The sequence below is a fragment of the Trypanosoma grayi genome, assembly GCF_000691245.1.
Source record: "Trypanosoma grayi strain ANR4 Tgr_259_V1, whole genome shotgun sequence".
Taxonomy (NCBI): Eukaryota; Euglenozoa; class Kinetoplastea; order Trypanosomatida; family Trypanosomatidae; genus Trypanosoma; species Trypanosoma grayi.
Genome location: NW_008825878.1, coordinates 1 through 20,547, shown reverse-complemented (window position 1 = coordinate 20,547; position 20,547 = coordinate 1). Strand labels below are relative to the sequence as shown.

General features: G+C 47.8%; 10 protein-coding genes across 10 annotated transcripts; 9 read left to right on the top strand and 1 right to left on the bottom strand.

Moving 5' to 3' along the window:
- Positions 1-693, bottom strand: DQ04_02591090 (hypothetical protein; the record flags this gene model as incomplete). The annotated part of the gene is made up of 1 exon (XM_009312032.1): positions 1-693. A coding segment is annotated over one exon (693 nt), but the record flags the coding sequence as incomplete, so codon positions are not given.
- An 849-nt stretch (positions 694-1,542) lies between these two features.
- Positions 1,543-2,394, top strand: DQ04_02591080 (hypothetical protein; the record flags this gene model as incomplete). The annotated part of the gene is made up of 1 exon (XM_009312031.1): positions 1,543-2,394. One exon carries the CDS (start codon positions 1,543-1,545, stop codon positions 2,392-2,394), a length of 852 nt encoding a protein of 283 aa, XP_009310306.1.
- A 547-nt stretch (positions 2,395-2,941) lies between these two features.
- Positions 2,942-3,328, top strand: DQ04_02591070 (hypothetical protein; the record flags this gene model as incomplete). The annotated part of the gene is made up of 1 exon (XM_009312030.1): positions 2,942-3,328. The coding sequence occupies one exon, from the start codon at positions 2,942-2,944 to the stop codon at positions 3,326-3,328; it is 387 nt and encodes a 128-aa protein (XP_009310305.1).
- Positions 3,329-6,592: 3,264 nt separating this feature from the next.
- DQ04_02591060 (protein kinase) lies at positions 6,593-7,615 on the top strand (the record flags this gene model as incomplete). Its single annotated transcript, XM_009312029.1, has 1 exon — positions 6,593-7,615. One exon carries the CDS (start codon positions 6,593-6,595, stop codon positions 7,613-7,615), a length of 1,023 nt encoding a protein of 340 aa, XP_009310304.1.
- A 182-nt stretch (positions 7,616-7,797) lies between these two features.
- DQ04_02591050 (hypothetical protein) lies at positions 7,798-9,969 on the top strand (the record flags this gene model as incomplete). Its single annotated transcript, XM_009312028.1, has 1 exon — positions 7,798-9,969. One exon carries the CDS (start codon positions 7,798-7,800, stop codon positions 9,967-9,969), a length of 2,172 nt encoding a protein of 723 aa, XP_009310303.1.
- A 237-nt stretch (positions 9,970-10,206) lies between these two features.
- DQ04_02591040 (cleft lip and palate transmembrane 1 family protein) lies at positions 10,207-11,961 on the top strand (the record flags this gene model as incomplete). Its single annotated transcript, XM_009312027.1, has 1 exon — positions 10,207-11,961. The coding sequence occupies one exon, from the start codon at positions 10,207-10,209 to the stop codon at positions 11,959-11,961; it is 1,755 nt and encodes a 584-aa protein (XP_009310302.1).
- A 270-nt stretch (positions 11,962-12,231) lies between these two features.
- DQ04_02591030 (hypothetical protein) lies at positions 12,232-12,645 on the top strand (the record flags this gene model as incomplete). The annotated part of the gene is made up of 1 exon (XM_009312026.1): positions 12,232-12,645. The coding sequence occupies one exon, from the start codon at positions 12,232-12,234 to the stop codon at positions 12,643-12,645; it is 414 nt and encodes a 137-aa protein (XP_009310301.1).
- A 388-nt stretch (positions 12,646-13,033) lies between these two features.
- Positions 13,034-16,150, top strand: DQ04_02591020 (hypothetical protein; the record flags this gene model as incomplete). Its single annotated transcript, XM_009312025.1, has 1 exon — positions 13,034-16,150. The coding sequence occupies one exon, from the start codon at positions 13,034-13,036 to the stop codon at positions 16,148-16,150; it is 3,117 nt and encodes a 1,038-aa protein (XP_009310300.1).
- Positions 16,151-16,438: 288 nt separating this feature from the next.
- On the top strand, positions 16,439-17,425 carry DQ04_02591010 (putative ascorbate-dependent peroxidase; the record flags this gene model as incomplete). Its single annotated transcript, XM_009312024.1, has 1 exon — positions 16,439-17,425. The coding sequence occupies one exon, from the start codon at positions 16,439-16,441 to the stop codon at positions 17,423-17,425; it is 987 nt and encodes a 328-aa protein (XP_009310299.1).
- Positions 17,426-18,319: 894 nt separating this feature from the next.
- Positions 18,320-20,005, top strand: DQ04_02591000 (glucose-6-phosphate 1-dehydrogenase; the record flags this gene model as incomplete). The annotated part of the gene is made up of 1 exon (XM_009312023.1): positions 18,320-20,005. The coding sequence occupies one exon, from the start codon at positions 18,320-18,322 to the stop codon at positions 20,003-20,005; it is 1,686 nt and encodes a 561-aa protein (XP_009310298.1).
- Positions 20,006-20,547: the final 542 nt, after the last annotated feature.

Sequence of the window (20,547 nt, the reverse complement as noted above, 5' to 3'; positions counted from 1 at the left end):
GGTGCCGCTCGGGAGATTGGGTTCCCACGAGACTCCCATACCGTAATACGGATGGAGTGTAGCAAAATCCGCACGGGTCGCACGGATGTCCATGAAGTTCATGCTCTTATTGGTCGTCAGAGGAACGTTTGTTACTTCAACGTCAGAAAACGTTGTAATGACCAATTCCCAACGTCCTGAAGGTGCCCCCCAAATAGGCACGAATGTAATGGTATTGGTTCCCGCATCAAGAGTCGCCGGCCATCCAGGAATGAGAACTGAGGTGTAGTACGATGCGGAGAGGTTCAAGCCACTCAGTGTTTGGTCATTGTTAACTTCGCAGGTGTATGGGATGTTCGAAGCACTGAGTATTACGCTGGGAAAGCAGTTCGTGAGTGTCACCAAGGGATCGTCGTCGGCTGCAGGCGTGGCCATTCTCGTTCGGGTGGCCATGCCACCAGCCGCAGCGGCACAGCGAAGAAACGGTTCAGCCACAACCATCAGTACCAGAAACAACACCTGGATGTCTCTCAACTGCAGTCCCATAGATGCCTGTAGTCTCGCCTTCCTTCTGCCTCGGCGCAGGATTGAAACAGGTTCACAGAGGCCCATATCGCCGAGAATGCAACTGTCAATGCTCTTTGGTATCTTGCAACACCGTAGATGTGTCAACTGCGATTTCCCTGTCATGTGCTTCATGTTCTTCGATCGCATTAATAGTCCTACTAGGAGCTGCTTGTCTTGCTTCAGAAAAAAAAAAGATGCAAAAGGCAGAAAATAGCACGCAGAGCACAGACAATCAGTAACAAAAGAACTTGTACAGTAGACGCTTCCTCATGCTTCTTCGCTCAGCATATATCTATGCTTCTCCAAGAAGATCACTCTGTTTTCCCAGTACTTTTGCTGCAAACTTCATTAGGGCTTCGCACTCTCCCCTGCGCCTCAGCACACCTCACACCAACAATCCCCTCAATGTCTGTGGCACCTCTCCAAGAGACACATCAGGTGGCCAGCGTGTCAGCGTCGCCTGCGTCACTCGTCAGAAGCGCATGCTGAGGCAAGGACTGCGGAGGCCACGCCACCACACTGTCGCCTGAAGAATGATTCGTTTTGTGTTGCTTGGGAAGAAGCCAAGCCCTCAACAAGGCATGCACACACACCTTTCTCACTCCCCTTGAAGCCACACCAAATTATTGTGACCGCCAGTCTCCATAAATGACCCACAAACACGAGAGGAAATCCCACCTTCACTCTGCTCCTCAAACACATGGTGAGCACCACAAGCGTATGCAGGAACAAAAACAAAAAGAGCACCCACCAACAACTTGATTCAGTGTCAACTTCTGCAAGATGGACTCTTTGATCGTTTCCTTCACAACGGCCATGTGCAGGTAAAGGACACGTCGCGGCAACAATATAGCCCGACACACTTTCCCACTCAACTAGACTTGTTTCCCTCCGGACGAATTCAAAAGCTAAAAGCACGCACTCACTTACATATCTTGATGATCATCCAAAGGCATCACACCTCACACAGCGTCATGTGTTTCCGCCAACATCAAGATGATTCCGAATGTTACATTCTTCCGTTTGCATAAAGCAGAACCTCCAAGCAACCATAAACTGAGTGTTGGATCCCTTCGACTCCGCACACCAGGAGACACCGAGGACAACTCACAACAAAGCATTGGCCCTGCCAAGCAAGTGCATCACATGCCGACTCATAATCTCTTTTTATTGCGTCATTCCACACAGCCTCAAGGAGCATCGGCACAACAAAGAGTCACCCATCATCCCCAGCAACCCTTTTCCCTCCCTCGTCGGTGCTGCTTGCATCACATCAGTGGTGCACCATCAGCCAATGATGCCCAACAGTCTTCATGTCGGACACGCAGCGAGAAATGTGCATCCAGTGTTTTTTTGAGGTTGACATCAATCCACCTCTCCAGCCAACAACTTACTTCGACAGTAGAAACAGCCCAAATACGGAAGTCGAGCAAACATAGGTTGCATGCCACGTTCACCTCATCTCCAATACTGCTGTCAGCTCAGCTTCATTCTGCAAATTGTAGAGTAGGCAGCACAGCAGGAGGAGCAATCCTGGCGGTTAATCTGCACATGCAGCTTGGTTCATGTTTCTCATCCCCCAAAAACACTTTCCCAAAGTGCCTACAGTGTGAGATTGTTGTCTCCCATCTTCACTGCGCATGGAAGAGTCCTTCAGAAGGGAGCAGAGCAGTTGCCCTAACCCTCTCCACATCCACACTTCGAATTCGCTTCTTCACGCACACACACACACACCAATTTGGGAGAGACGCATTGTCAATACGCAATGCAGCGGCGGCCACTCCCTTCACAGCCATATCTGTCACAACACAGAATCCACCAAGGCAGGCCACAGACGCACANCCCTAACCCTAACCCTAACCCTAACCCTAACCCTAACCCTAACCCTAACCCTAACCCTAACCCTAACCCTAACCCTAACCCTAACCCCCTCCTCATCCACACTTCGAATTCGCTTCTTCGCACACAAATTTGGGAGAGACGCATTGCCAATACGCAATGCAGCGGCGGCCACTCCCTTCACAGCCATATCTGTCACAACACAGAATCCACCAAGGCAGGCCACAGACGCACAACAAAAGAGAAAGAGTGCTGCCCACGGGATCTGCAGAGCCAACAGACCACACACCCACTCGCAGTACACACAAGTAGACGTCGGACGGATTTCACCCACATCCAGTGTTGCCCATTTCAATACTTTGATGCTGAAGACCAACGCGCGGAGAGCATAACCAACAAAAACAACAACGACAGCAACTGAAGCAGCAGTGGGCCAAGTCACCCTCGCACGTCTGCAAAAGCTTTGGGGCTGAAAGCAGGAGTCACCACGAGGATAGCAACTCATTCCGTACACCGCTCAGAGCGTTGCTGCCATTTGGTTTCAGTCAACTCCCCCATGTGGCATCGAAGAAAACAAACTGCGCACGCCGAGGACACGACCACCAGCACTGTATCCCAGCACAAACATCCTGTCTGTCATCCTTTCTCTTCTTGTGAAAAGAAACACGAAATGCCATGCAAGGCGGGAAGAAAAGTGAGAAGAGCTTGCAGTTCAAACCGCAATAGGGATGCACCTCACCACGCCTATGCGCGCGAGGCGAAGCTGAATGGAGAATCCTTCTCTCCGGAGCTTGGAGAGCCCAGTGTGCTTGCAGCTATTGTGAGGCCTCCNAGCCCCAACAGTCAAACTATCATTCGCTTCGTTGTCTCAAAGAAAGGCATTGCCCACGGCTGCACTCTTAGCAGGGCCGTTAAAGCTCTTTGCTTCCACCCCTGTCAGTAAGGAAAGCGCCCCGCAGGGAAGACAAGTGCACCCTCACAGTGTATTTTCGTTCACATTGTCGAAAAAAAGTCGAAGAGTGGACGGGCATGATAAAAAGAAAGATAAACGCTCACACCTCACACACCCCCGGTCATGCAGCAAGAGGCCACACATGGAGTGTAGTCGGTCCTCTTTGTCTGGTAAACGGGCTTCCTACCAAGCAAGGAAATACGTTGCACACGCCAGATCACCCCTCCAGCAAAGGAACCGCCCGGAAGGATCTGCGAGGCTCTCTGCGGCATTCACTCTGTGTGCGCCCCCTCAGACGCTCTGTTGGACCTGAAGAGCCTTATCAGGCATCCCAAGGATGCATGCCCTCAACCTTGAAGCTAACTTCTAGAAGAAGCAACAGGTAGCACTCAGAACTCACAAACAGAAACAGCACAGCAGAAAATAACCTCACATGCAAACAGCTTCTTGCCGCCGCCACAGTCGTTTTTTGTTCCCCCTCTTAAAGCTCGTGTTACTCTGAAGTAACGCCGTTTTGGGTACGTCCGCAACGAAAAAAAAAAAAATCTATCAGTTTCCTCCGTCCCGAAAAAAAATAAAGTTTTACCAAGAAAAGTCGTTTTTGTACTGAAACTTTTAGCTCAAAAATAAAATCAAAAAAAAAACTAAAAAAAAGAAATGTATCACTTCATCTGAACTTTTAAAATATCAAGTGAGGTTTGCGTTTCCCAACATCAATGATGAGTTGGCCGAAGAATGAGTTGGCCCAGGCGAACCAAGACCGTGTGAACTGGGAGATGTCGTCCTTGTTGAACGACTCGTGCATGAATCCCGTGCCGTTGGCGGACCTCTTCAGGGTCTCCAGCACCTCCATGATTTCGTCGTCGTCATCTGAAGTCAGCCCCTGCATGATCAGTGACAGGGGCCAAATCATGTCCTTGCCGGTGTGGGGAGAGCCGTTGCCTCGTCCCGCACTCCCGGAGAAATACCATGGGTTCTGCTCGCTCAGTATGAACTTTCGCGTCTGCTGGTAGTTGTCCAGCAAGGGCTGGTACCCCAAGAACGGTGCCGAGAGCAGGCTTGGATAATTTGCGTCGTCCATCATATTAGCATTTCCAAGGCCATCCACCTCGAACGCGAGCATGCCATCTTCCATATTTGCTTCTTTCAGTCCTTTCGTTACCTGACGCTGTATGGCCCTCGCCTTGCGGGAAATGTCGGCAATGCGACCTCGGTAATCTTGGAAGGCATCCGCCATTACATCACAGAGCTCCACGAGCTGCTGGAGGGACACCGACGCCATGATGTTCGAAGGCACGAGAAAGTCCATCGACGTCATGTCGTCCGACGGGCGGAAGGCGGAGCGAATCATCCCAGTGTATCCAGTCGCATTCTCGCGAGGATAGTACTCAATCAAGCCAAACCAGTACTTGCGGTAGAACATGTACGGGTATATGCTGTTCTGCATTTCGGTGGGCTTCTGCTGGTCGCTCATTGTGTTGAGAATAAGCTCCATGGATTCTATCCAGAGCTTAACGACGGGCTTGAGGAACGAGACGTTGCCTGATTCCGCCGCGACAACCTCGTAGTTCAGCTTGATGACGGCACAGAGGGAGTCCAACTCGTATTTGCCTTCCCAAACGGTGGGTGGCATTTGTGGGATCCTGTTGTCAGGCACGAAATGATTGCCGTTGGCAAACTCGTTGAACCCATTGGCGTAGGGAGCGGTTAAGACGGACTGCGGAGGGTGCCGCGCCAGTTCACACAGCATCTCCATTAGCTTCGGATCCTGTTCTGCAAAGGGAATGTGCGGCAGCACCTGAAACATGGAGCCCCGCAACCACATGGCGCTAATGCCACCAGCGGTGGCAAAGCTGTCCTATTCGGAGGCCCGCTTGGCGGTTGCATCCGGCGCGTTCGGAAAACAGTTTTCAAATTATTCGGCACGGCTCCGCTCCACATGCGCCAGGTGTTGTTTGCAACGGCCTCCTCGTTTCTGTTGGAGCGGCCCCCGCAGATTTCGCCAAGCCCGCCCCCGGGCCCTGGAATGGCAACGGCCGTCCGGGCGCACGCGCCGACCGGGCCGCAAACGGTGCGACAGGCGCCGCCGAACGCCGTCACCCCCCCTTTGCGGCGGAATTTCCTTCGGTTTCGGCGCTTGGGGGGGAAGGGGAACCAGAAAACTTGTTGAAAGGCACTGCGCGCGTGTCAACCCCGTCCCTCCCTCCCCCGTTGGGGGGCGCAAAAAAGAAAATAGACGCCCGACGTTTCCGACCTGTTTTGTTAGACCGCGGGGCTGGCGAGGGCCCCGGCGGAAGTTTCGATTTGGTTTTCGTATGCTGGGTTTGTGTTGGGTGCCTGGGGGGCTGTTGCTTATTGATTTTGCATTATTTGTATTTGGTTTTGTTATTGGAAAAGGGATTGGTGAACCACTTTATGTGTTCTTTGGGGGGCGGCTGGGGAGAGCCCTCTGTAGAAGGGGAGTGGTTACTTGTAGCTGATGTTACGTCACATCTGAGGTTATCCGACTGGCCGATTTATCTACTTGTTGGCCAAGTCCGTTTTTTTTTGAGTTGGGGGTTCTTTGCTAGTTTTATCGTGTTGGCGATTTTGATACCTTTTTTTTTTTGAATGCCCATAGTATTGTTCCTTCATTTTTTAAAATTTCGTCGTAGCGTTTTTCTTTGTGTGTTTGTATGGGTATTGTGTGTTTCTTCTAGCTGGGAATCGTAAGGTGTTCATTTTCTTCCCTTTAATGGGCTTCATTGACGTTACTACCTCGTATTGGTTCACTACACCGCGTGTTAGTAAAACAAGAAGGTTTTTTTTTGACCCAGAGGCTTTTACCCACTTATATCTCAGGTTGCTGCTGGTGATGATACCAAATAAGATTGGGTTCTTTGTAGTTCCCTCCTGAGTCGCGGTGAGTGGAAACGTATTTGGAGGTGAACTATTCGGTTTTTTAATTTTAATTCATTTGTGTCCAAGGAGGTGTAGGAGAGGAGAAGCCATGGCTTTTGCGTATCGTTTTTTTGTTCGGTTAATTCATGGCATTACTATCCGTTTCTTGTAGTATCAATTCTTTTTTTTTTTTGTTTTCTTTCCATGTCCATTGAGGTTTTTTTTTTACTGGAATTAGGCTACCCGCGAGTGCATCTTCCTGCCACTGCTGTTTGATGTATTTTGTGGGGTGCTCCCTATTCTGCTTTTTTCTTTTTTTTTTCTCTCGCTGGCCGACTATCTGCTCATAAAGATGTACTTTGTTTGATTAGTATCATGGGGAATTCTCTGTCATCGTGTTTGGATATTGTCAAACAGTTAATTCTGTTTGGAGTGGGTTTTAACTCCACCGCAAGGCATCCCTACAGGGTCGTTATAAAGGGTATTGAATACACAATTGACCGTGTTTTGGGGGAGGGTGGGAGTTCCTTTGTCTACGAAGGCCGCGATATACGGTCAGGAAACTCAGTCGCTCTTAAGCGATTTGTATTGGCCGACCATCTTCACCAACAGTGTGTTTTGGAGGAAGCCTCTTTGCATCGTTCCTTATGCCCTCATCATTCCATTGTCACATTTTATGATTTCGACGTCGTTGAGTGTCCCGATCATCTTCTTCCAGAGCTTTGGATTGTCATGGAGCTCTGCGAAGACCCTTCTCTTCAGGATTATATCAACATGCGCATGATGGTTAAGCAGTCTCTTTCTGTTCGTGAAGTATACGAGATATGTAACACTGTCGTTCATATTATTGGTCATTTGCATAGCCAGTCGCCACCTGTCTCTCATTGGGATATCAAAGCAGAAAACTTGTTGTTTGCAGACTCTCAAAACATCAAGTTGTGTGACTTTGGTAGTGCAACCAGACTATATTATCAGCCAAAGGATGCTCATCAGGTTGCAATGGCGGAAGCAGAACTGGGGGAGAGGATGACATTGCTTTATCGTTCACCCGAATCTCTTGATTTGTGGTCAAAACAGCGGGTAGATACAAAGTGTGACATCTGGAGTCTTGGGGTTTTGATCTACGTGTTGGTGTTTTTTGAAATGCCTTTTGAATCAAACGCCATGGAAATTATAGATGGCACTCCACACAGGTTTCGCCAAGGTGGCGGGATTACTGTTTCTGAAGAATTTCGTCCAGTAATGCAGCTTGTCATGGAAAAAATGTTGGTTAGAAATCCTGAAATGCGTGGCGATATATTTGAAGTTTCTGAGTGTTTGAGCGCTATTACTAATCTCCCCCCCGTTCCTCGCCCGCAGCCAGGCTTTCAGAGCGCCCAAAGACCAAGGTTTGAGTAGTTTTCTTTTTGTTTTTGTTTTGGTTTCCCTGCTGTGAAGCCCGGTTAATAGATGGTCTTTTTCCTGTGTCGTTGTATTCTGCTTAAACTGGTGGAACTCTTGCATTTTTTTTCTCCACGTTTATAAATCGTGACGGTTAGTTTTTTTCTTAGATTTTTTTTTTGTTCTTTGCACCTAGGCTTATGCGGCGCAACAATAATCGTAATTATTCTCACAGTGAGACCACTGCAGAGAGTCGTAGGGAGGATGAAGTGGATGGGCTTAAGGGTACTACCGCGCGAAATGCTCTAGAAAACAATAATAGTTTTGCTTTTTTTGTAGATAGAATGCATGCGGTAAATCGGGCTTTTCTTGTCAAGAAGAAAGGAGAGTCTGAAGTGGAAGTTGTTGCATTTCCTGAGCCAGTTGATGGTGATGAAACTAGAGAGTTACATATGACTCGCTTTGAAGCAGAGTCAAAATGGCTTGACTGCTGCTTGCGAGAGTTCGTTGAAAGGAGGTCTAGGTACGGATCGAGGAGGCGCCTGGCGGTGCGCATAGTGGGTGTACTAGCCTTGGTGATTGTATTTTTGTGGTGGTTTTGGCCTCTCTGGGAAGTCCTCATTGATTTGGAGGCGGAGACCCACCTTAAGGTACTCGGTGTGCCTCCTGGTGCTGAAATGCAAGAAATAAAACGCGCATATCGTGAGGCTGTAAAGAGGTGGCATCCTGATCGGAATCCAAACTGTGAGTCTTGTCGTGCCCAAATGGTGAAGATACAACATGCACATGATGTCTTACTTGCTCGGGGAAGTCAACGTTTTGTATTGGCTGACAAGTACAGGGAGGAACTTGTTCAGCTTCGATCATTGGTTTTCTTCCGCCTGTACAACATGGCATTTAATGCTGCACAGGAGATTTATTACTTGACTCGTGGGTCCTTGATGATTGGACGAGATCGTGATGGAGTAGATGTTTCTTGGCCTCTTCAAACTGCATGTCGTGTTCTTACAATGGGCTTGTTTACGCTTTATGAAGTTTTATATATTTCTGGCTTTAGCATCGTGGTGCTCCTGCAGGTGTTTTACTACTGTGTCTCTGCCGCCAAATCCTCTGCACAGGAGCTTGAAATAGCGAGTATGGTGAAACACTCTTACATTGACCTTCGCCGAGAAGCCGTACTTTTTGCAGGCATCCCCCTTTTAATGCATGTGATTCTGTGGTACTTTGATAGTGGCAAATTTGCTGAGAGAGATACATTGGAGTTTCTGTTTCAAATGACGTTTGGGCTTTTATACATTCTGGCGCATTTATATAGAATGACCCCCAACATTTTGGACAATATTAACATGAAAAAATGCTCCATACCTCTGAAGTACTTAAGGTTACCATCGAGAAGTGTTTCTCTACAGAGTTTTGTTTTCACGGAATTGGGGATAGTTTTAGATGACCTATTTGCATTTACATGTAAGGTGCCATCGGTTTATCGGCTAGCCGTTATCTTTGTTCATGTGGTGTTTCTCTGTGAGTTGGCCTTCCTCCCGTGGGACCCCCCTGTCGTTGGGAAACTGAATCAAAGACACGAAAAGAAATCCTTCAAACCCCAAAAAGAAAAAAAAAGGACGGTAGAAAAAACCTTGGAGAATAAGATTGAAGAGTTTCCTCATCAGCCGTTATCCCCCGATGAGCTTGCTCTTTTGAAAAACCTGGATAGTGAATTGATTAATTGGCTGGATGTTGTGAGTACAAAATACAAGAAGCGAATGGATACAGCGGCCACGACCTACATGCGTCAACAGAGGGGGGCTGTTAGCTTTGATTTGGCCCCTACTGCAAACCTACAGGAGGTTAATTTTGTGGGTACTGTCCAGAACTCTTCTGGTGTGCCGGGCAGAATTGATGTCTTGTTTCGTGTAAAAGATGAGGCTTCTAGTCGTCTTTTGGGACTGCAACGAGGTCCAGTGGGGTGCACCCCATCAGAATTATCAGAGAATAAAAATCCCGATGCGATTGCTCGGCGATTTGCCCTTGTGAGTGGAAAAGATGGTTCTTACACCCCTTCAGAGCTCTGGCAGTCAAAACTTGTCTTTACGAAACTCAGAACAGACAACAATGTATGGATGGTGATTATGGTTATGGTCATGTTTGTTCTTTGTTGGGTTTTATTAATTGTTTCTCCATCGCCGAAAGACCAGATGAAACACTTGGTTGATGTTTCCTCTTTTCAGCAGCCATTGCGGGAGCCACGATGGCCATTTCTCCCCAATGAGCATACTATAAGACAAAAGGGAGCTGGTCTGATTACCTTGCTTGGTCGTGTTTTCTGTTGTGTGGATATCTGGGATGGACTGAGGCACACTCAACATCCTCATTAACGTGCGAAGCTTTGAGGTTTTTGAGTCCATCTGGTTTTCTTCCAGCCTCATGATGGTGATGGTGAGTAAAGAGAAAAAGAAAAGCGGGGATTGCTTCTGCACACCGAGGGAGATGTAGTGAAGTGGATTTACCTTGGTTATACTGACTTTTCTTTTTTTGTTTTGGTTTTGGGGTTTCCCCATAACTCTTTGTGACCCATAGTGTTTGCTGAAGGAATAAGTTACGTGCGTGCCATAATGTCCGGTGAGTCGGCGCAGGAAAGAGGTACCCCGAATGTCCGAGAACGTCCAATATGGAAGACAGCGCTAATGTATGGCTTACTGTCTGCCACTATTATGTTTGTATTCGGAAGCAAGAATGTGGACACTAGTGCGGGCAGAAAATCGTCGCCTACATCAGGTCGTGCAGCTATGACGAAGGAAAATGTGGAATATGCCCCGTTTGCTCAGAAAGATGACTCATACACCATCGTCATTAGTTCTGGTGATGATGACACTTTTCCAGAGGATACCTTTTCAGACCTGATTCTTGGGGACGATGTCCGAGAGATATCACGACGTTACCATGTTGATTTGCGTAGAATTGTTGATGAAAATCGAAGTGTTGTTCTTAGTATTAAAATGCGGATTAAGGAAAAGGAGTATGTTCAAGAGTTTCCTTTGGTGCGTTTTTTACCTTCCCGGCGTGCAAGACGGCAAAGACATCTTCTTACTAAGGGAAACGCAGGTGAAACTTTGACCAATAGTACTGACACACAGTCTATTTCCGTGTGGAAAGCGTACTTTCAACCGACCTTGACGCTGAGCCCCATTATAGATTTCTCTACTCCGCTTCCTCCGCCGATGAGGCCCTTCTACTTTTTGGACAACCAAACGAAGAAGTACCTTCCGTTACTCTACATTAACAATTTTTGGGTCTTACGAGACCATTTGATTGAGTTAAATGCAACAACAGTTGCAAAACCATTGAACTTTACAATTACGGTGTCTCCTTGTCCATTGTGGAAGTTCGCACTGTATGTTAACTTTGAGCAATCGATGAATCAGCAAATGGAGATGGGATTAACAAAAGAAGGAGATTCTGATGAAACCAAGCGGATATTCCTAGAAACTAATCCTTATTTCTTGGGTTTGACATGCGTTGTAACAGTTTTGCATATGCTGTTCGAGTATTTGGCTTTCTCTAACGACGTGAAGTTCTGGCGCCATCGAAAAGACTTTAAAGGCCTCTCACTTCGGACGATTGTCATGAACTGTTACTTCCAAACTGTGGTTTTTCTCTACCTTTGGGACGGTGATGAAACGTCGTGGACTATCCTGCTGCCAAATGCCTTTGGTGTAATCTTAGAGTACTGGAAGCTGGCGCAGACAGCTCAAGTTGTACGGAACGAGAATGGGTGGTTGCAAGTGAAGTTCAATAAGGGGTATGACAAGCGTACACGTAAGCACGATGACGTCGCTGTTCGGTATCTCATGTACGTCATGACACCTATTCTCTTGTGCTATACCGCGTACTCAGCCATCTTTGACACTCACAAAGGGTGGTATTCTTTTATAATTAGCACGCAGGTGCGGTTTATCTACATGTTTGGATTCGCTATGTTGACGCCGCAGATTTTTATCAACTACAAGATGAAGACGGTCACACAGCTTCCATGGCGCACATTTGTCTACCGTGCCCTTAACACTGTTATAGATGATCTCTTTGCTTTTATTATAAAGATGCCTTGGTTACACCGACTTGCTTGCTTCCGTGACGATGTCGTCTTTCTCATCTTGCTGTATCAGCGCTGGATTTATCCTGTTGACGTAAAGCGAAAAGAAGGGATTCACGATGAAGATGACGAGGAAGAGGAAGAAGAAGAGGAAGGGGATGAAACAAAGGGTGAGGATAAGGAGGTGAGCCTGAAGGAAGACAAAAACGCAGATGAGCCAGGGAACGATGGCGAGGGGCCACTGCAACGATGCGCTGAGACCAAGAAGAAACAATAGTAATAAGGCTACTGCTTTTTAAAATAGTGAGCCTATTAGGCACAGCCACACGCTATATAGCAGATTCAGAAATGGTATGCGACAAGAAAAGTGTGACATGTTGCAGTTAAAAAAAAAAAATCGTCTTCAACAGCGGGAATAAAAAAAGAAGGAAATACGTCTCCTTGAGGCCTCTTGCATTTATTTCTTTTTATGCTTGTTCTCTCGTTTTTTATTTATTTATTATTCTTGCCTATTGTCTTCTTTTCTATTGGTAGATGCGGTGCTGTGATGCAGACAAATTCAATCCGCGCACGCGTTGGTGGCAGGCCGGAGACGTTTTGCTCCACGTCCCCGTTGTTATGCTCAGAGAAGCGGCGAGACGAAGGACAACACGAACGACGATTGCAGCAGCCACAACAGATGACGAGGGTCGAGCGACAAGCCACCGTGACGGGGCGGCAGAGGTTGCTTTCCCCATCGCTTTATCATGAGACGCCCTGCGCTCTGCAAAACTCTGCGCTGGTGGCTGCACCATCAGCCATCGCCCTTATTCCCTCCAGCGAAGAAAAAGTGCCGGTGGTGTCCCCGAGTGTGGAGAGGCATGAAGTTTGTGAAGTGACCGAGGACGCGGTGCAGCGTCTTATTGAGGCCCTTTCAACCTCCTCGTGGTCCTCCAGCGAAGACTCTGACGAGATCATGTAACGGGGTGCGGCGCGTGAGCAGAAAAAAAAACACACGCTAATGGCTGCGTTTCTCCTTGAGGCGGCGTAGTCGCCGTTCTTATGCTTCTTTGTGTGTCGGTAAGTGAGGAACGGTTGTGTGAAAAGTTGCTTTTTTGGCGTTTTGATGGTTCTTCCATGCTGTTCCACTCTGTGTTGATGCGAAGCAGTTTTTTACACTTGTAACAGGGACGACGCTGGGGAAATAAGAGGGTGTGGGAAATGAAAGGAGACGGCTTCTTCACGTCTTTATTTTTATTTTGCTTCTCTCTTCATCTGTAGTGTGCCAGAATTGTAATTAGGCCATCAATTCAGAAAATAGTGAAACAACTTATTGAAGATATTTTTCTTCAGTTGAATTCATTCACGGCATGCATGTGGAGTTTCGCATTTCCTCTATTGAAGGCATGTGCGCCTTCGACGCCGAGAGTTTCATCCGCATGCACCATCTAAAGCACCGTTCTGGACAAGAGGCAAGCCCACAGCAAGCACTCGTGAAACTCCCAGGAGGAGTTAAAAGCAGTGAGAAAAGTTTTCGACCGCATGTAAAAATACAGTTTGTCTTTGAGAATACCGTCTGCATAGAGAGCTCGGAGATTATAGGCGATGTAGAGCGTCATCAGCATGAAAAACAGATTAGGACAAACTGGGACGCAAGTGAGATACGCACAAAGCGGTATCGCAGTCGTATTGGGGATGTCATTGTCGCGTCGTTACCCTTGTTCATTGCCGAGCGGAATGTAAAGATACGTCTTGTGCAGCTCGCACCCACACTTACCACGGAGGAAATCAGACTTGTAAAGGCTTCCTATCCTTCATACTTTGATCTGCAGGACACTGGTCTTTGCATTGGGATCGCGAAGGTCAGTCTGCGAGAATTACTCATAACCAATAGCGGTGTCTGCGTGACGTTGCAGCCTAAGCAGAGCATGGTTGCAGCTGTGGAAGCGCTGAACCTCAATACTGTAGCGACAAACAGTATGTTTGGAAAGGATGTTGGTGGAAGTGCAGTGTTGACTTTCCAGATTTTTGGTGTTGTTTTTAACCAGAAAACGTTTCCATCTCTCCTTTGCGGTGGTAGGCGAGACATGAGTGCTGTGTCAAGATTGATGTCGTCGAGCAACAACAATGACGGGAATAATGACTGGAATGTAGAAGAGTACAACGGCGCCGGAACCGAAAAGGCTGTGGAAAAACTTGTTGAACTGCGACAGCAGATGGATTCATCGGCGGTACGCTATGTACTTATACCCTACATGGTGCTGATCGACACGGTGCTCCGCATAAATGAGGCTCTCTCGTGGCGTTACCCCATGAAAACCCTACTGCTGCTTTGTATAGTTTGTATCAATCTTATTGCAGATATTGCAGAGATGGGGCTAATGCTTGGTCTTGTTGTGGAGGTAGTGACAGCGCTGCGAATGACGATATTGTTTTACCGTCTGCCATCCCATGTGAGCCGATCCACAGATACCGTGGTTTCTTTTGCGAGGCGACGGGACAATCTCCAGGCGGTGCTGTACGGCTCCCACAATTACATCATCAACAGCATGGTGCGCGCCCGACTATTCTTCTTGCAGGGTCTTCAGTCTGATTCATACCTTGAACTTGCCTTCATCTTTCATCGTGTGCGGCGGGCCAAGCGAACAATTCTGCCCTGTTTGACTGCGGTGCTTCTCTCATTAACTGTTCTTTCACTGGAGACGCTGATGATACTCTTCTTGATGGCAGCTTTTCTGGTGCACCCGTTAATGTTGCGTGTCTCCTTTGCACACTTGCGTAAAACTTGGAGTCGTCAGCTGGCAGCGGGTACTCTGTGGAAGGCCCTTGATCTGTCCCGCTCCATGCGAGTATCACGGGTGGTACAAGTCACAGATACGATACAACAACAGAGTACGAGACAGGAGACAACGCTACCTGGGACATTTTTTTCTCCAAGTCCATCCCGCAGCGTTGCAAATTATTCGGTTCCCCCAATTCCCTGCCTCACGACATTGGAGGATCCTAGACACCGCCGCGGAATGTCGATGAACCTATCGCCGGATATTCCAGTTGGATACATTCGACACACCGAAGAAACTAGCTCCGCCCCAAACGTAGATTCACAAGGATCAAGGCTGCTGAACAGCGGTGGTGAGGCCGATAGCTTTAGTGCTCCTTTTATAAATAGTAACATCACGCAGACAGCTCCATTTTCGTCGAGGCTACGAAGTCGTACATACAGTGAAACAGTAAAATATGAATCACAACAAAAATCTTTATTGACTTTTGCTGTTATTATCATCGCAGGAGATGCTTCATCGGTTAATAACAGTAAAAACAGTACCTCTAACAACGGCACTGGGAATGGTCACCTTCTACAGAAATTCCGGCGCATCCTGCAGCGTGCGAAGGCTTTGGATCGTCCACCACAGACAAGTTTGCTTCGAGAGCAATACAATTCTTACTTTGGTGGTGTTTTGGCGTTTCTGGAGTTTCTGCGGCGCCACTGCGCAATGGAAACGTACGTGACACCACTTCCATCCTCATCCTCATCCTTATCTTCCCCATCCCTGTCCTCGAGCACAGGAGGCGCAATGAAATTGGAGCAATTGGTTCATCCCTCGTGGCTGGTCGAGAAAGGGGAAGACGATGGCATCACTTCCACACTGCTGGTGCATTCTCTGCACCAAGTAGTATTGGGGAAACTAGAGGCGGTACACCATATAGATAGTAGTGCGCGTGCGTTTGCGTTGCTGGCTGCATACTTGCTTCAAGGGTCCCGCCTATCGCTGTATAACAGACCAGGTAACCGGGGATGCAGCATCATTATCCCGCTCAAGCTGGGATCCTATGATATTGAAATGGTAGCCACGCCACATCCTTGCCCCCTATCGCTGCAAAAGGCACTCGTGGGGTACTGGAAAGGGCTGACAGAGAGCGAGCCACCAATCAATATCAATACAGACGTCATTTTTAACATCATCGCAACGTGTAAGGATTCATGGGGAAATGATACTGATACGTCGAGCGGGATGCAGGAGTATCAACAATTGATTTCAACACCACAATACGAGGGCGAAAGTGCAAGAGACACGTCAAAACGACTTCTACAGACTTTTGGCACGCCTACATTCCCATTCAGGCGACTGCGGTCGGGTAACATGTTTGTCACGAATCCTGAGAAATCATCCGGGCGTACTGTGTTGTCGCCATCGGATGCGGATGGACCCGCACCGTTGTTTCGACAACCACCCAAGCCAAACATGCAAAGCGATTTCCCGTTGGGGGGCTCGCGGAACTACCACCGCGCCACACAGTCATGGACATACAACCCAATTGCATTGCACAAACAAAGTCAGCAGGTTGTCTCGGTCCCACGCCTTGGTATGAGCTATTCTTTTACGGTAGATGAACCGTCCGGACCGCCACTGCTCAGTAAAACACGATCGGAAACTGAGAGTGCCCAGCGGACGGAGTCCTTGGCGGGTACACCGCCAACGAAATGATGACGCCATGCCCGTATGATTTGTGTGCCTTTTTTAAAAATTAATTGTTGTTCGTGTACATGTGTGTGGCTTTTACTGTGTGACCGAAAACTTGGTGTCCTTCGTAACTTCGACCTTGCTGCCTGTAGCTGTGGCTGACATTCCAATTAACGCAGACTTTTCTGTCAGTTTCCACCTCAGCCTTCTCCCCCTCCTCCTACAGAAGAAAAAAAAAGAAGTTATTATTGTGTTTCTGTTTCTCTTCAGTTGCTCTTACAAGTGAGAAATCATCAAAATAAAAAAAGAATAATGTTCTCTCGCGTTGGTTTGTTTTTTGCACGGCGGGTTGCTGTCCGTGCAGCGGCACAGCATGGGTATTTCCGTTTCCGCCGTTTGACGGGCGTCGTCGGCGGTGCAACGGCGGCAGCATTTCTGGGCAGTGCCACCGCTGTGTCATGTTATTCGCTTACACAGCAGAAAGGTACAGTTAAGCCGCCGTTCGACATCAAGGCACTCAGGAACGACATTGAAGATATTATTTCCAACGACATGTCGAAAGGACCTCTTTTTGTGCGTCTTGCGTGGCACGAGGCTGGATCTTGGGACAAGAGGAAGAAAGATGGGAGTCCCAATTCTGCTTCTATGCGCTTCCAACCGGAGTGTGACTATGCCGGTAACAAAGGTCTTGACAAGGCACGCAATACATTGGAACCACTCAAAAAAAAATATCCGGGTATCTCATACGCCGACCTGTGGTCATACGCTGCAGTGGTGTCCATCGAGGCAATGGGTGGTCCCGCGGTGCCGTGGCGTTGGGGTCGCGTGGACGCGAAGGACGGCTCTGCCTGTGGTCCTGACGGACGCCTTCCTGACGCCGCCAAGACTCAGGACCACGTGCGGGAGGTCTTCACACGTCTTGGCTTCAACGACGAGGAAACAGTGGCGCTGATTGGCGCTCATACCTGCGGTGAATGTCACCCAGAGAATACCGGTTTTGTGGGACCCTGGACCCACGATAAGTACGGTTTTGACAATTCACTGTTTACGGAGTTATTCGCCAATGAATGGGTAGTGAATCCCAATGTGAAAAATTTGCAGTTGATGGACAGGGCGACGAAGCAGTTGATGATGCTACCAGCAGACATGTCCCTCCTTCTCGATGATAAATATCGGGCCATTGCAAAGAGGTACTCTGAAGATAATGATTTGTTTTGCGCCAGCTTTTCGAAAGCCTTCCAAAAATTGCTGGAGCTTGGTACAAAAGATCTCGAGTCTGTCCCGGCGCAGTTGACATAAAAAGAAGAATGCTATAAAGTGACTACCATATGTATCTGCCTTTTTATTTGTCTACATATTTGTGTGCATATAGACAAGGTGATAAATCTATTGCTATATGCCGTGATAACAAAGAACCCAAGCAAACCATAAAGACCTCTTCTTTCACGCTGGTAAAAGAAAAGCACTTCACTTTGCTCTCTCTGTATGATGAACTTTTGCATATCTGCCAATGCGGTGAACCGCTGTTGAGCGTCGTCTAGGTCAGTTCATTCTGTTTGCCAAGAAATCGAAGGAAACAGTAAAAAGAGAAAGAGAAAGAGAAAACAGTGCCAAAACTGAAATACAAGTGCTCTTATTTTTAATCAAGTAAAAAGTGAATGAACAAATTCACCACTTAGGGTCCAAGGCAAACGTTGGGGGTTCGGCCACCAGTCCCTGTGTCTCTTTCATTTGCTCTTTCTCTCTTCATTTTTTTGATGAAGTGGCAATGAAAAAAACGAACAAGAAAAAACGACAGGGGGATAGGGGAGAGGAAATGCACCGTGTGGTGTAACTGGGGAAAAAAGTTCTGATTTAGATTTTCGTTTTGGACTACCCACGAGCGATCGGTTTCGTAAGCACGAGCATCCACTCACAGAAGTTATTGGGTGAAGTGTACAACTGGAAAGTGCCGTATGATGTGACAGCGTTGCTTCCAATTGACATCTTTTTTCCTTCTATCCTCTTCTGCTTTCCCTCCTTGTGCGGCAAAACAATCGAAGGAATAATACTGAACTCTTCCTCGAACAGAAAAAAAAAACCGTTTCTCTTGCCAGTTCCTAAACCAGTAGGTACTAAGGCAGCCAACAGAAGACGTAAACACAGAAAGGTTACGCTGGTCTTGTCCCGTGGATACGCGAGCGCGCAAACAGAATGGATCCCCCAGCCGACCACGATACTTTTCATCATTCGGTGGACGTGATCTTCGATGAGTTGCGCAAACGAGCACTGCATGACAGGCCTGATAATGTAACGGAATATCTGATGGAAAACCTCAAGAAGCTTTCCGCCGAGTCACATCCTGAATCCTGTGACGTCATCCCTGATGCTGCTTCGCCAGAATTAAAAAAACGCGCCCTTACAATTGTTATTCTTGGCGCGAGTGGAGATTTGGCGAGAAAAAAGACATTTCCGGCCCTTTTCCAGTTGTACTGCAACGGTTTGCTTCCACGGCACATTAATATTGTTGGCTACGCCCGCTCCAAGATTGAGGATACAGAAGCATGGAAGAAGACATCATTGATACAGTATTTCTCGCGTGCGAATGGAATTGGTTGCCACATTGAGTCCTTCCTGAAGAGGGTCAGCTACGTTTCTGGTTTATACGACCGTGCTGAGGATTTCGCTCGCTTGAACGATTTCATTTGCCGCTTGGAGGAGTGTTTTAAGGGACAACAAAAGGGAGGAAATCGTCTGTTTTACCTCGCACTTCCTCCTAATGTCTTTATGGACGCCTGCGTGGGTCTCCGAAAGAGTGCGATGCAGAAACCAGATATGGGCTGGGTCCGCGTTATCGTTGAGAAGCCGTTTGGTCGTGATACAGAGAGCTCTGCCCAGCTTTCAAAGAGATTGGAGCCACTTTTTGACGAGTCTCAAATCTTTCGCATAGATCATTACCTTGGAAAAGAAATGGTGCAGAACATTGTTGTGACACGCTTCGCCAATCGTGTGTTCAGCGCACTCTGGAACAGCAACAACATTGCGTGCGTGCAGATTACATTCAAGGAGACGATTGGCACAGAAGGGCGTGGTGGCTATTTCGACAAAGTGGGAATTATTCGCGATGTCGTCCAGAACCACCTCACACAGATTCTATCGCTTCTGACAATGGAGAAGCCTCGTTCGCTCAGTGCTGAAGACATTCGGGACGAAAAGGTTGTGGTTCTCCGACACGTGGAACCCATAACTCCTAACGACTGTGTGTTGGGACAATACACAGCATCGGGGGACGGTAAGATGCCCGGCTACCTCGACGATCCAAAAGTGCCGCCTGGCAGTAACTGTCCTACTTTCGCTGTGCTCCGACTGCGCATTAACAATGACCGCTGGAGCGATGTGCCGTTTATCATCAAGGCTGGAAAGGCTTTGGAGCAAAGGTTTCTTGGCATTCGTATCCAATTCAAAGACGAAATACGCCCATTTGGCGATGCCGCAACGCGCAATGAGCTCGTAATTCGGGCGCAGCCGTCCGAGGCCATGTACGTAAAGCTCACTTCGAAGACACCAGGTCTGCTGCAGGACATCCACCAGACGGAGCTTGATCTCACGTACGAGGCCCGTTACAATGTGACGATTCCCGACGCCTATGAAAGCCTTATCCACGAGGCCCTGATGGGGAACTCCACCAATTTTGTCCGAAAAGATGAGTTGGACGCCGCATGGAGAATCTACACCCCGTTACTCAAAGCCATTGACCGCGGGGAGGTAAAGACGCTGCCGTATGCTGCAGGAACACGGGGACCGCCAGAGGCACAGTCGTTCATCTTTGACAGTGGTTACAAGATGACGGACAACTACGAATGGACACAATGGAAGAAGAAGCATCCGGGGAGATCGTAAAGTGACGCTTTATAGTCATTACAGACCAAACCATATATATATATATATATATGCATATTGGGAGCAAAAGAAAGACGAGGTATGACCATGCATGTATTACACGCTGAAGTCACCTTGTTGATGCCATGAATCTCCCCTTCACGTAGGTTTTTTTTTGTTTTGAGGCTACTGGAAAATCTCCTGTATATCTATGTCTATATGTACATGTAGGCATGCAAATATGTGTGTGTGTGTGTGATTATAGGTTATTTTATCTACCCAGGAGTTGGCGGACGAACCGCCTTTTTTCATGTTTTAGGGCTTTAGCCATCGCATCCAAAACAGTGTCCATTATCTAACGTTTTGGGAGGTTGTGGAAAGGATGTGTGTCCAAATGTTGTTTCACTGGTGCATGGGGTAAGCGAGTCTCTCTCATTGGTTGCTCTGTCTAATCAGAAGCTTTGGAGTAGGGCTCAGATGGAAGCTTGACTTTACCGTCCCACCCGCCCCTTATCATTCCCGCCATCTGGCGGTGCCTCTGCGAGGTGTGAGACCCTAAAGTT